Source organism: Lepisosteus oculatus, chromosome 7 (genome assembly GCF_040954835.1).
Source record: "Lepisosteus oculatus isolate fLepOcu1 chromosome 7, fLepOcu1.hap2, whole genome shotgun sequence".
Lineage (NCBI taxonomy): Eukaryota > Metazoa > Chordata > Actinopteri > Semionotiformes > Lepisosteidae > Lepisosteus > Lepisosteus oculatus.
The window spans coordinates 17,208,758-17,221,806 of NC_090702.1; the positions used below are offsets into that span (position 1 = coordinate 17,208,758).

Genomic DNA, 13,049 nt, shown 5'->3' on the forward strand with positions numbered 1-13,049 from the left:
TGGAATATGTTGGGAACCAACTGTGTGGTCTGTTAAGACGAAAAGCACAAAATAACAATATGTCTGTATGAAAACTTCATATCACTGGAAATGGCAATTAATAATTGGAGGAGAAGCCCTGGGGCATGGAAGCCCAAATTAAAGGAGGGGTGGACAAAGACACCAAAATACACCAAAATATAGCAGTATGTAGGCATAGTGTGTATGCAATATAAATAGCTTCAAAGAAACACAGTGCATGAAGATGAAGGACAAATTAAGGTAAGAAATGCTCAGAAGGTTTGCATTGGGGACACCAAGATGCATGGAGGTACACAGGTGCATGGAAGCTGAACTACAGGCCCAGAGTCCAGTTAACACACATCAATGCAATCAAGACAAATAAAAGCCTTACTTGTTCTCAGCTTTTTTGCTTTTAAACCTGAAAGAAGTACAGGTATAATAGAAGTAATCAACGATAAAAAGAGGAACAATCTCTCTAGAAACAAAACAAAAAAGAAAAAGCTTTCATAGTAAGGGGAAGAGAAGGGGTTGAAGGGAGTGAAAGTGAAAGCATCTGAACCTGCAAGAAAAACAAGGACGGCAACAAAAGGGTAGAATGAAGGAATGAGGAAAGGACAACTAACACATACCACACAAAAGCATATGAATAATAACAAATATTTTGCACAGGTGGAGGTAATATCAGAGTTAAAATCAACACTTTTTTTCCAGCACTAGCATGTGAGTGGAATGTCCCAAAAGAAGGAAAGAGTCTCATAGGGAAAGACCCATTAAAAGACAGAGTACAAACTGTACTGCTTTTATACAATTTTGTTACACAGCAATCAGGCAAAGCAAATCTATATTAGTAATAGCTGTAAAACAGCAATGCTTATTAATAAACCACAAATTTAAGTGTTGCTATAGATTTTTAGCAAGAACCCTCACTGTGGTTTGAGCCTAGTGAAGCTTGTTTGTTAGAAAAAAAGGGAAGATAAGATGGCCTGATAAGAAGCATCTCTCAAGACAGTGATACAATCCAGGACAGTGTTTCCCATGATGGATCCCCACTCCTGGCATCTGGATGTCTAGTCACTAAGTCACAGTTGTGGCCAATTATCCAAAAGATACACATTGCTACAACAGAACTTTCTCTTCTGGTTTAACATTCTGATGCTGTAGATTGCACTCTGGATCAGGCGTGCATAGACTGGACATAGACACAGATGCCGCTAGTTGTTATTGTTGACCAAATAGTATCAATAACCAATGTTTGATATCAATTTAGATAGATAGATACTTTATTGATCCCATGAGGGAAATTGCAGTGCAACAGCAGCTTAACACACACAACACAGCCACAGTGTTACGAATTATATAATAATAGTACAATACATACAATACAATACAAGAGTTACTCACAGTCCGGACACACAAGAGCAAACTAGAACAGAACAGTACACAGAAAATCGTATCACACGTATGAATATAAATATAGATGTATCCATAGATATAAATATAAATATAAATATAAATGTATTGCACAGGTCCCTGGCATATATTGCACAAAAGTGGTTGTAAACGGGAAAAAAAAAAAGAAAAAGAAAGAGAACAGATGTAGCAGTAGATGTGTATATGCGTTTAGTCCAGAAACAGGTCACTGTCGATGTTGCCTCTGCCAAGACACAAGGTGGATGCGTTGTACAGTCTTATGGCAGACGGCAAGAATGACCTCCTGTAGTGCTCCCTGTCGCACCGTGGATGAATCAGTCTATTGCTGAACATGCTCTTCATTCCTGCAAGCCTGTCATAGAGGGGATGGGAGAAGTTGTCCATGATGGCCTCTAGTTTGGACATCATTCTCCTCTCAGCCACTACCTCCAAGGGGTCCAGGTCAGACCCAATGACAGAGCTTGCTCTCCTGATGAGCTTGTTCAGCCTTTTGGAATCTACTGCTCTAATCCCAGAGCCCCAGCACACCACTCCGTAGAAAATGGCACTCGCTACCACCGACTGATAAAACATGTGTAGCATCTTACTACACACATTGAAGGACCTGAGCCTCCTCAAGAAAAAAAAAAGTCGGCTCTGTCCGTTCTTATAGATGGCCTCGATGTTCTTAGACCATTCCAGTCTATCGTCGATGTGCACTCCCAATTTAATTGATCTAAGTAACATAATGTACTTATGAGTATCTGAATATTGACCATGTTTAATGAGATTTGACTAGTTAATATAACTGATAGTATATTGAATGCATATTCTTTTTGTTTGTATATCTCAATAATGTTAATATCTGTTATATTTTGGTAACCCTTTAGTTAATGTTGTGCCAGGGCAGATTGAGACTGTAACTTGGGCAATAATAACACAGTTAGGTAGGTTAGGTCCCCATGGGGAAATGGGGGCAAGGGCTACCATTTTTCTTGACCATCAGACACTGGAGGTGGAGGTGATGTGGTCAGCGTCAGGTTAATTCAGAACACATTAGCAGCATGTTAACAAGAATGTGTGATATTTGTAATTCCTGTGTCATCAAGGCTCTCATTCATCACTAGGGCATCCCATGCTAGCACACCCATTTCACAACTTAACATTTTCCCTGTTTGACACTTTCCTTTCCATTATCAGGTTCAAAGTCTGTTGCTATTGTACTTATTGTATTTCCAAAGATTAAAAAGCAAGAAAGTTTTCTTCCTTATATGGTCCACATATCCCATATATTCTGTGCATCCTTTTACTGTACTGTATGTCTATTCTGAGTTATATAAGAATTTGAGACATTTATTTTTCATTTCCAAGCTGTTCCAACTGTTTGGCCTCTAATATCAAGTTTTTAGTTTTGAAATATCTGTGGCTCAGTGCTGCAAGATATTTCAGTTTTGTTGGATATGATTCAAAGAGAAACCAACTGAATTAAAGATTACTTAAGGTTCAGGATTTAGGATTTAAACACACTGCTCATTTCTGCCTTAAAATAGTTTTTATTGGATAGTATACAGTATATAAAAAAATACATGAAGAGCTACAAGAAGAAACTGGGTGAGTTTAATCATTTAATTTAAGTTGTACTGTTAGTTTTTTTCTAGTAATAATACATTAGAATATATACTAATGGAAAAAAAAAGGCAATACCTCCTCCTCCACACTCAATTTAATAATAGCTGGAGCACATGTCTCAGATTATGACTTACTGTGCATAACAAAGTTTTCTTCTATGACGTTAATGATCAATATAACACTGTAGCTGCCCATAATGCTCATTTGCAGTAGAATTTGGACACCCAGATGTGATGATTCTGAAGCTGGGTTCTCACAGGTGTTTTGTTGTTGACTAAGTATAGTCAGCTCACAGGCTCTTTCTGCCATTAACTGCTAGTGATGGTGATGGATAGGCCTTGAAGGGAAACTTCCTATAGCATGGGCCTCCTCTTTTCAATTAACAACATAATACTGTAGTTGCAGAGTGATTAAAACCACTTATCCTATCTGCCCTTTATATCTGTAAACATTGCCTTTGTACCCTTGATGGCACATATTTTATAATTTTGTACTTAAGAGATAAAGTGTAAAAATGGGTTGTAAAGCTAGCATTTCCAGACAGGATAAACAACTAGCATGGCATAATAAAGTAGGGGTGAATTTGGGTTGGAGCAAGGTTTATTGTCTTTGAATGTGATGTTTTACATAACAACAGACAGTTTAGCATAAGGAATTTAAGTAATGTGACAACTGGGCTTATTTTATCCATGACTCCCCCTCTCTTGTGAAAAAAATAAATAAAAATTCGAAAAAGTCAGTTACCTACTGTGCATTGTACCATCATGACTGTTGGTGTAACGGTTTAGAAGGTGTATCAGTTTCACAAGTGGGATGCTAAACTCCTCAATGAAACAAGGCACGCTAATTTGGCTTTTTTCTTTTAACAAATCTTCAATATTTACATTTTCAATGCCTTGGTTTAAAACGCAAAAACAAATCAGAAATAAAGTACTTGATATCTATCGCACGGGGTGTGTGTTTTTAATAACTGTCAGTAACAGTAAAGAGCCAAGAGAACCACAAAAAAATGATACAATAATAAATGTGTGCTCCACAAGTTGGTAAGCAGTGAAACCTACAGTGCGTCAGTTTAATAGCAGCTATTTTAACTACCCTGTCACAACTACGGAATGAATGACACTGCTTAGAGCTGCAGGGACAGTCTTTAAAGTGGGCGGCTCTTAAAAGTGGGTTTGGAATAAAAGGCGTTGCGGCTCTAAAGTAAGGATATTTATATTCCTACCGCTAGGAATGAAGCTTACTTATGTGCTCCTATGAACTTTGGACATTTGCACATTGCAGTTCTGTTTCGTTGTTAAACATTTTTCAATCTGGACGATTTGCCGAAAAGCCTTGGATATGCTTAAACGGAATTACGAGAATCCCTTCCCTCCAATCTGAAGGCAGAAACAAATAGGGTTTTATTTTCTTTGGATGAACTCTTCTCTTTCCTTATGAAGAAGGCAAAAGTAAGTCTATATGCAAATTCTGCGTTTTGCACCTTACATTACACCTTTCGGCGCACTTGTGTAATGTGTTTTAAGGTCTGACAAAGTCATGACTATACAGTACAGTATATTGTGCAAGATAGCGGCTTCAGGTAACATTGATGTAGAGTAATTACTTTTCACAGTGCTTTTATATGAACTTTGCTTGCAGTTTAGTTTAAGCCCCTTCTTGGTTTATTTCTCAACAACCTTTACAAAATATACGACAGTTTTCTCACAACTGTAGTGGGTCGTACAAGCCCAAATAAGTATGCTTCAGATTCCAAGATTTGAACTGGGTAAATGTAGTTCGTGTATGGAGCTGCTGAGAACTTCATATTAACACATAAGCTTGGCTTTTACCATCACTCCTTGTTGAAATAATACTGTAGTAGTCATAATGACATGAGAATTGGAAGCAATATGCTAACACGCTTTCTTGCTTTTCCTTGTCAGGAATTTAACAGGTAACTTAAACGTGATTTAAGACTATCCCCTTCACTTTTACATAATGTTGAAATACAGATAAGCTGCGGAGAACATCTGTCCTCTCACATTTGAAAACGATGATCTTGCCTAGAGGGGATGTTCAAATTGTAGCATGGGTTGTCCGTGAATATTCGTTTCCAGTGTATTAGACACTATAAAGCATTTCTTACTGTACTTTCTCCAAGGCTTATGTTGAAGTAAATTACAATGATCTTCGAAGAACAATTTGCACGTTTACTGTAGGTATTTATCTTTACTTAACGTGGCTAATCGTCTGAATCGTTGCCCGCGGCGTTTGTCAAGATGATACATGTAACAACTTTTTAAACTGAGCTGGACAATAAAGAAAGAGAATAGACACATGAAATATACACTATTCATTTTTAATATGCATGGATGTCAGTAGTGAACATGACATTTCACGTTTCTATTACAATTACAAGAAAAAGTTATGATGATGGTGATTAAAACCGCAATTGTATTTCGTCTTTTAATAGCTAGATAGCGATCATTCCACAAAATTTAACAGAAGCACTTGTAGGTACTTAGCACTTAAGCACCAGTCTAGCAAGCATGAAGTCTAAAGCTACTGTAGGTGAGTCCTACATTTTGATTCTAAAAACAGTTGGATGTTTAATTCAGGATAAAATAAGAGACACAATGACATGAAAAAAAAACAATTCAAAGAACTGCCTGAGTCTGTAAAGTGTTACCTTATATCATTTTTGTTTAACCTGTTGGATTTATGTTCGCGATTCTTGAGGAACAGCATGGCTGAAGTCTACAATGACAGCAAGATATTTAATTTCATAAAAGCAAATAAGCTACACAAGAACTGCAATTATAATACAGTATATTGTTTTAAGAAATCTTAATAAATTGTCGTAAACTCCACTTGTAGTTCAAAATGCAATACACTCTTCTTATTTAGGAACCCACGAGGTTACAAAAAACTGTGCTGCTTTTAAGGGTCCGCACAATTCATCTGTAATCTGGAAATGTACGCTGTTTTAAAGCATAAAAAAATATTATAGTAAGAAAACTTTACGTATACAAATGTAGTATGCGTAGTAATGCATAGAAAGGAGCAGCCTTCAACTGAACACGCTAAAACTTTTAAAGATACTGAGGGTTAAAGCAAGAGTTACTGTACTTGATCACCGAGGAGCGACTGTCCTGTTCAGTTAATTCTGAAATTTGCGTTTCATATACTGTACCAGTAGGCTTTTTTTCGTTCTGAATCTGCAGTAGAACCCTATTTTAAAACCATAAAGGTCTCTAACCTGTGTTTTTGCGGGTCAGGTCTGGGATTTTTAACTGTATATTTAGTATATTATGGATTTTAACGTTAGGTTTTAAAAACTGACATTGTTCTTAAGACATTTCAGACTCAACATGTGAATAATCATATTCTTTTAAAGACCATTATGAAATACATTATGCACTCCTGTGTAAGTTGCATTCACAGTGAAAACGGCAAGAAAGTCCAAACTGTGATATGCATTTAGCACAGAAATTTCAACAGAATTGTTCAGCAACATTTTATTAAAAGACACAAAAATTGTTTTTAAAAACCCAACCATACATTTTGACATACAACTTGTAAGCACATATGTAATGAACTGAAGTTGTTTTAGTTAGTACAGAGAAGTCATATTTTAATTACCCTAATATTCTTTTTTGTATTAATGAAGTTATTGATGCTCATTTTAGAATGCTCTGCATTCTTTAGTAGTGTGTTAAAGGTTCTCTGAGTGCCAGTTTTCTGATTATGAAGATATGTTACAGTTGGCACTATTGACATGAAATGTTGTTTTAACTGATGAGGAGGTGTAATGACAATATTTTACCTGTTTATGAAGAAATACCACTGGATTAATAAAGACAAACCATGCATTCATGTTTATGGTTACTACACTTTAAAAGATATCACCTTGAAACAGCTACAATAGCTACTGTACAGTATAAAGAACAAGTATGGGAAAAAATCTGTGTTTTCTAAACAGTATTTAACAAGAGCTTACTAGGGGATTATGATTTGCTTTTAAAACCATGGAGTGGCTCCTTTAACTCAAGAAAGACCTGCTGTACTCTGGTCTGTAGGATGAGCTCTGTGGAACACAGGTTCAAATCCGGGCTGGGACACCTGTGTGCCCCAGGGACAAAAATAAATGGGTTGCCTGCCATCTCTTTAGGTGGGGTAGAGTGAATTGACTAGGGGGAATCATTTAACCCGACACTGGAAAAACAGGGTTGTATGCCTTAGGTTAAAGGAAGCTGAATGCTCTTTCAAATAACACGGAAGCTCCTCAGTATCATTTTTTTTCAGTTGGCCTTAAAGAAGCAATTTAACTTTTCATCTTTCCTCCTAGGAAGAATATACAGGAATAGACTACAGTGTTGGGTTAAGAAAGTGTTCAGGTTTTCCAAATTAGTGTTTTAAAGAGTGACATCATTCTCCATTTATACAGTACTGTACATAGATTTTACCTTAGGTCAGTGACAGTAAAGTAGTGATGGTGCGGTAACGAGTTTTCCATTTGTGATGTGATCTGATATAAAGTAACATTAAATGCTGGGAGTGCAGATGCATGAAACCTTGAAGTGATAGGTGTGGTAGAGGTGATTGTAATTGACACTAATGAAGGGATTAATCAATATGTTTTTATTTTGTTTTGGAAATGAAGATTCAGGTAAGTTGTGGTAAAGGTCATACGGTATTTAATTATTCAGTTCATGTACTGTAGATGTATGTAACAGAAAAACTAAGTAAAGCTTAAACTGTACCAGAGAAGGTAAAAAGCTTTTTTCACAATGAATTATTGTTGAGTCTTGTGTTGAAATTGCTCTATTTTAAGAATGTGAAGTATTCTGTGAAGTATGGTTATATTTTTTTATTTACAAAACTTGGTTGATGCTGTGTCTGTTTACGATGTGGTTAAGAAAAAAATATTCTTACTCTGTGACTGAACTGAAATGAGTTTGAAAATACATTTTAGAACATTAGTGCTCATTTCCTTAGTCACATGTACTGTATTTGTCACATTGTATTACAATACCTTTCGTTAAAGGTGCAAGTCAACTTGAATGAATATTGCTTGTAGTACTTCCAATTCAGTTTAAGTAATTATAAATTAGGTTTTGGCCTGTTGCTTCAGGACTTTTCCAACTACAGGACTTGGATTAATTCACTGTTATGCATTATGAAGATCAGTATCAGCACATGGTGATACTAAAATTATTTTAGTTTTTATCCCAATATTTAGGGTTAGTACTGACAAGTACTGAACTCCCAAGATACAGGGTTAGTCCGAACAGTACTGAACCCAATGGCTGAGATTCTGGCACATTAACTTGAAACACTGTAAGGGGGGATAAACAAAGCCACACAATCATAAAGATGAACTTAGCAAAGCAATGACTTAATTTATTTTAGATTTTAAAATACAGATTTCAATAGGATAGTTCTAAGGGAGACTTTTGTGACATTATTTCTCATTTCTTAATGTACTCAAAATGTCACCATACATATTTTCAATCACCAGTTCTGTATTCTTATGACAGTAAATCAAGAATACTACTACTAACCGGTATGTTAACAGTTTTCTCTAGTCTTGTAGAGAACATGTGTTTCTGTTCTTTAATGTCTGTGACCACTGTTGCTTTTCGTGGTGTATGTTGATCTAAAACCTGAATGCCAGAGGTATTTAAATCCATACAATATTTAATTCTTATAGGATAAACTGTAACATGTATTTTAAATTCATTAAGTGTTGCATATAGATGCAACTTGTAAAAATATTGTTTAAATTATAATTAGCAAGATCTTTATTTCAAGCTTTTATACATACTGTAACGGTTATACAATGCACATCTGTTTTCATTCTTTTTGGTAAAATATGTCCACTCTTAAGGATTTTATTATAATTGTCCAGATTCACAGTTTTAATCGTGGCCATAACTTATCAGTAGTCATACTACTACCCATTTTACCCATAAGAATTGTAAGATTAAATTTATTCTTTCACTTTAAGCAACCAGAGACCATGGATTATTGAGTAAAATGTCAAAAGTCAAAGGAAAAACAAATCCCAAAACTGTCCATACTCTTAGTTTCTTAGATCATTAAATTGAATTTGTTATGCTCTTTATATGCAGTTCAAGGAAAAACAGGGTTTTTGTATTGTACAAGAATCAAGTAATTTGCTGACACAAATCCGATTTATATTCTTGGGTACAGTTACTGGTCTTGAAAAGCCTCATTATTGAGTTTGATGCTACTGTTCTGTGCAAAGATAAAAAGAGGGATATTCTGCTGTTGCATTTTTGAGTTGAACAGGCCTTATTATGGTAAAAGTCGTCTGTCACAAGTTTTTGTTTTTATACAGCATCAAAGGCGGGGATTGTTTAATGCACTTTTCTCTTGAAGCTTTTCTTGCTGTTTATTTGTATCCTTGTGTTTCTGCTTATAAGTTATGTTAATCCAGTTAAACATTTATTATTATAAACATCAGTACTGAAAACTTTGCACACATTTTCATGTTTAAAAACTTCCTTTTTAACAATTGATTGATCTACATTTATTTTGATGTTTTGTTAATAGCTGAGGAATTGTAAATGGTTTGAACATATTGTACTTCAGCTATGATTTTAAATGTTTTAGGATATTTTTAAATCCTTATTATACTGTAAGTTTCTCATCAGCATTAAGTTAGTTTTTATGCAAAAATAAACGTGGAATTGCACAAATTTAGTTTATTTAATTTTGATACTTTGTAATACATGAAATGAACTATATTATTATTTGGCTCACAATTAATGAACAGCATTACTGTTCATTACAGCAGGCATGGTGGCATGATGGTTTTGGAGATTCTGTGTGTATGTATCGAAATACTTCCTGTCAAATGTTAACAGCAGTAAATTAAACATTGAAGGACAGCTGCCCATTATTGTTTTTCTTTGGAAGAGTTATGTCCAGGAGTAGCAATCTACATCTAATCATGCCTGAATCATTTCTTGGAGGTTTTGTTGAGGCCTATTCCTTTCACAAGTAAATGTTCAGTCTGTTCTATATGCTATCCATTCACCTAATTTTTTCCATCTTAGATTCCTAGTTTTTTACTCCAAACTTTAGATGACTCATCTTTTTGAGTTGAAACGTACTGTATGTTACAATAAGGAGGGTGTCTAGTATTTGTGTGGTTTGTGTACATTAACTTTTCGTTATAATATTACTGTCAGAGCCATATTGGTAACATTTGCCATGGACATGGAATTACAAGTTTTGTGGTGAATTTATGGTGCAAGGTGAAATGGTAAGGGTGAAAACATTTATTAAAGTTAGGAATTTTACGTGAAAAGGAGATGCAAGTACCATGTTTGTTTGTACTCATAAAAGAAAATAACCATTTTCCAAGGGCTGGCAGTGGTAGGAATGGCAGATGGTAACAAATAGGATTTCTGATTAAGATAGATGAAGATAGAGAGTAAGGAGCCAAGCAATGAAGAAATTTAAATCTGATACCACAGGTTAATTGGTAATTGAGAGCCTACCTGTTGTTAGAAAATAATTTTGAGGTTTCGTTTTTTGATAATAACTATTATAAAATCCTAAAATATTCTACCAAAAGCAGGAAACAAAGGAAGGATTACTCATTTGGATGATTCAGCCTCATATACAGAACTAGCTATATTTGGCAGCATTCGCATGATGTAAGTATAGATGGGATGAAGTAAGTAGTGCTCGGCGATTTAAAGTAATAACTGGTATTACTGTAAGTTGCCACTGAAAGAAAATAAGATAAACAAATACAGTAGGCATCGGAGGCTTTAAAGGAGAGCAGACTATAATGTGTTTGTGTTTATGTCTCCCTCATAATCCTAACTACACTGATTTCAATCGATTAGGATACTTGGATACTTTGCTGTATGTGTTGTGTTTCCTTGCAGCCTTAAGAGATTATTTTAGAAATGTGCGTGATTTGTTCATCAAGTGCCATATAGCCATCCTGCACTGGCAGACACCACACAACTTAAGTTTTTAAACTCCATGTCTTTTGTGGTGCATCCTTTTATTTGTTTGTTTTTTTAATCATTAAACATCACTTTCTAGAATAGGTGAGACCTGTTGCTTTATGTGCAATTTTCACAGTAGCTGGTACTTTTGGCAGTTTCTCCACCTATTGTTTGGAATACATCTGCTCATCTTGGTTTGGCACAGTTTGTGTTGTGAATGCTTTGTGCCAAACATTTAGTACTGGCCAAGTGAAGTTCTGTTGTGCATTTGGCTTCTCTTTCTCTGTCATAAGACATAACAAAGATCAGGTGCTCTCAGTGCCTCTCTTTGGATGAGTCATTTCTTTCCCTTTCTATCTATGATGCCTAAAAAAGAGTACAAAAATAGGGGGTATTTTCAACCTGGTTATCAGTTAAATATATGCTAAGTAAATTACAGTCAGAAATCCAATTTTACAAAATAAATAAGTTTTAATTAACTTCATACTGCGATTAAAATATTTGGGAGTGTAGAGTTGGTCTTGCAGTTAAAATTTAATTTAGCATCATTTCAGTGTTTGTAATCTTAGACATACCAGCCTGCATGCAGTATGTGGGATAGGTGATTGGTCTAGAGTTGTGATTCTCAATTCTCAGTATATAAAATATCTCTTTCATTCAATAATTCTATATCTTACTTCAAATATTTTAGATAATGGTTATGAAAACATATTTCGTTGGGGTGCAGGCTGCTTTAAAAGGTTAATAACTACTGGTTTAGAACATTCATGCAAAACGTTTTTGTTCAATGAAAAAGGTCTGTACTGTGTAGTCGTACTCACTTCAGATTAATTAAATATCACCCATTGTCTATAGTAGTGTTATAAAATTGAGACTCTGTACTGTATGTCTGTGACACTAAGATTTGTTTACCCCTTGCTTTTCAGCTCTCTAACTTCCTAATCCTGGACTTCATAATTCTCACAAAACCGGTTTATTCCTGGCAAAGATATACAATTGTCTTAAAAGGGCAACCCCAGACATGCATATGGTTTTTTGGGGGCTTTTTTACAAATTTGTGTAATGTTAAAACTTAGTGCAGGATTTTGTTTTGGCTGTGTTAGGGGCTACACAGGGGTGTCATGGTTGGCCCTTCTGCCTTACAACTTTAGGTCTTTGAGTACAATTCCAGCCACAGTATCTGGATGTATGAAGTTTGTCAGCTCTCCTGTGTTCATGTGGGTTTTTGATTTTCTCAGATGTTCTTTTCTACTCTCATTTTTGCACCCTAACATTAGGGGATAGGCTCTGCCTCGCTATGATCCTCACCAGAATAAACAGTATAGTGATAATGCATGGATTAGCAACATTAAGATGTCTAGATACTTTGTACCACAATATTGAAAGTTTTTATGAAATCTGAGATAGTAATTTTAGCAGAAATAAATGACATTGCAAAAATTCAAAACCGGTGCCCATGTACTATACAGCCAACAGTTATATCATCCTCCAACTGACTACCCACTGAAGCTAAGCAGTTGTGACCCTGGCCAGTACCTGGATGGGAGATCTCCTGGGAAACCTAAGTTTGCTGTTGGAAAGGATGTTAGTGGGCACAGTAGGGGTGCTCAACATGTGTGGGTCCTGTGTGGGTCCTAATGCCCCAGTATAGTGACGGGGACACTCTACTGTGAAAAATGGCGCCGTCCTTTGGATGAGACGTAAAACCGTGGTCCTGACTCTCTGTGGACGTTAAAAATACCAGGGTGTTTCTTGAAAAGAGTAAAGAAAAGAATTGGGATGTTTCCCTGGTGTCCTGGCCAAAATGGCTGTTCAAAAACCAATATTTTAGTTTGTGATAATAATAAAGAAGCACTTTTTTGTAATTTGTTTTTGTGTTTATCTATGATACCATCCATTTCTGAATTGTGCCAGTTTTGGTTTTTGTGTGCAGGTAATGCAAATGTTAGGAAATCCAAGTCTGTGACTTGTAATAATTATGGGGTATACACTTCTGAATCTTCTTTGTCAGCACTCAGAAAACCATAAATA

General features: G+C 35.6%; 1 protein-coding gene across 2 annotated transcripts in view; it reads left to right on the top strand.

Annotated features, from left to right (window-relative positions):
• Positions 1-4,245: 4,245 nt before the first annotated feature.
• Positions 4,246-13,049, top strand: part of kitlga (kit ligand a) — a 40,409-nt gene continuing 31,605 nt past the window's right edge. For both annotated transcript variants that reach the window (XM_015352740.2, XM_015352741.2), the window contains exon 1: positions 4,246-4,493. In XM_015352740.2, the coding sequence (XP_015208226.1) occupies positions 4,479-4,493 (15 nt within the window). In that variant the 5' untranslated portion in view covers positions 4,246-4,478. The remainder of the gene's footprint in view (positions 4,494-13,049) is intronic.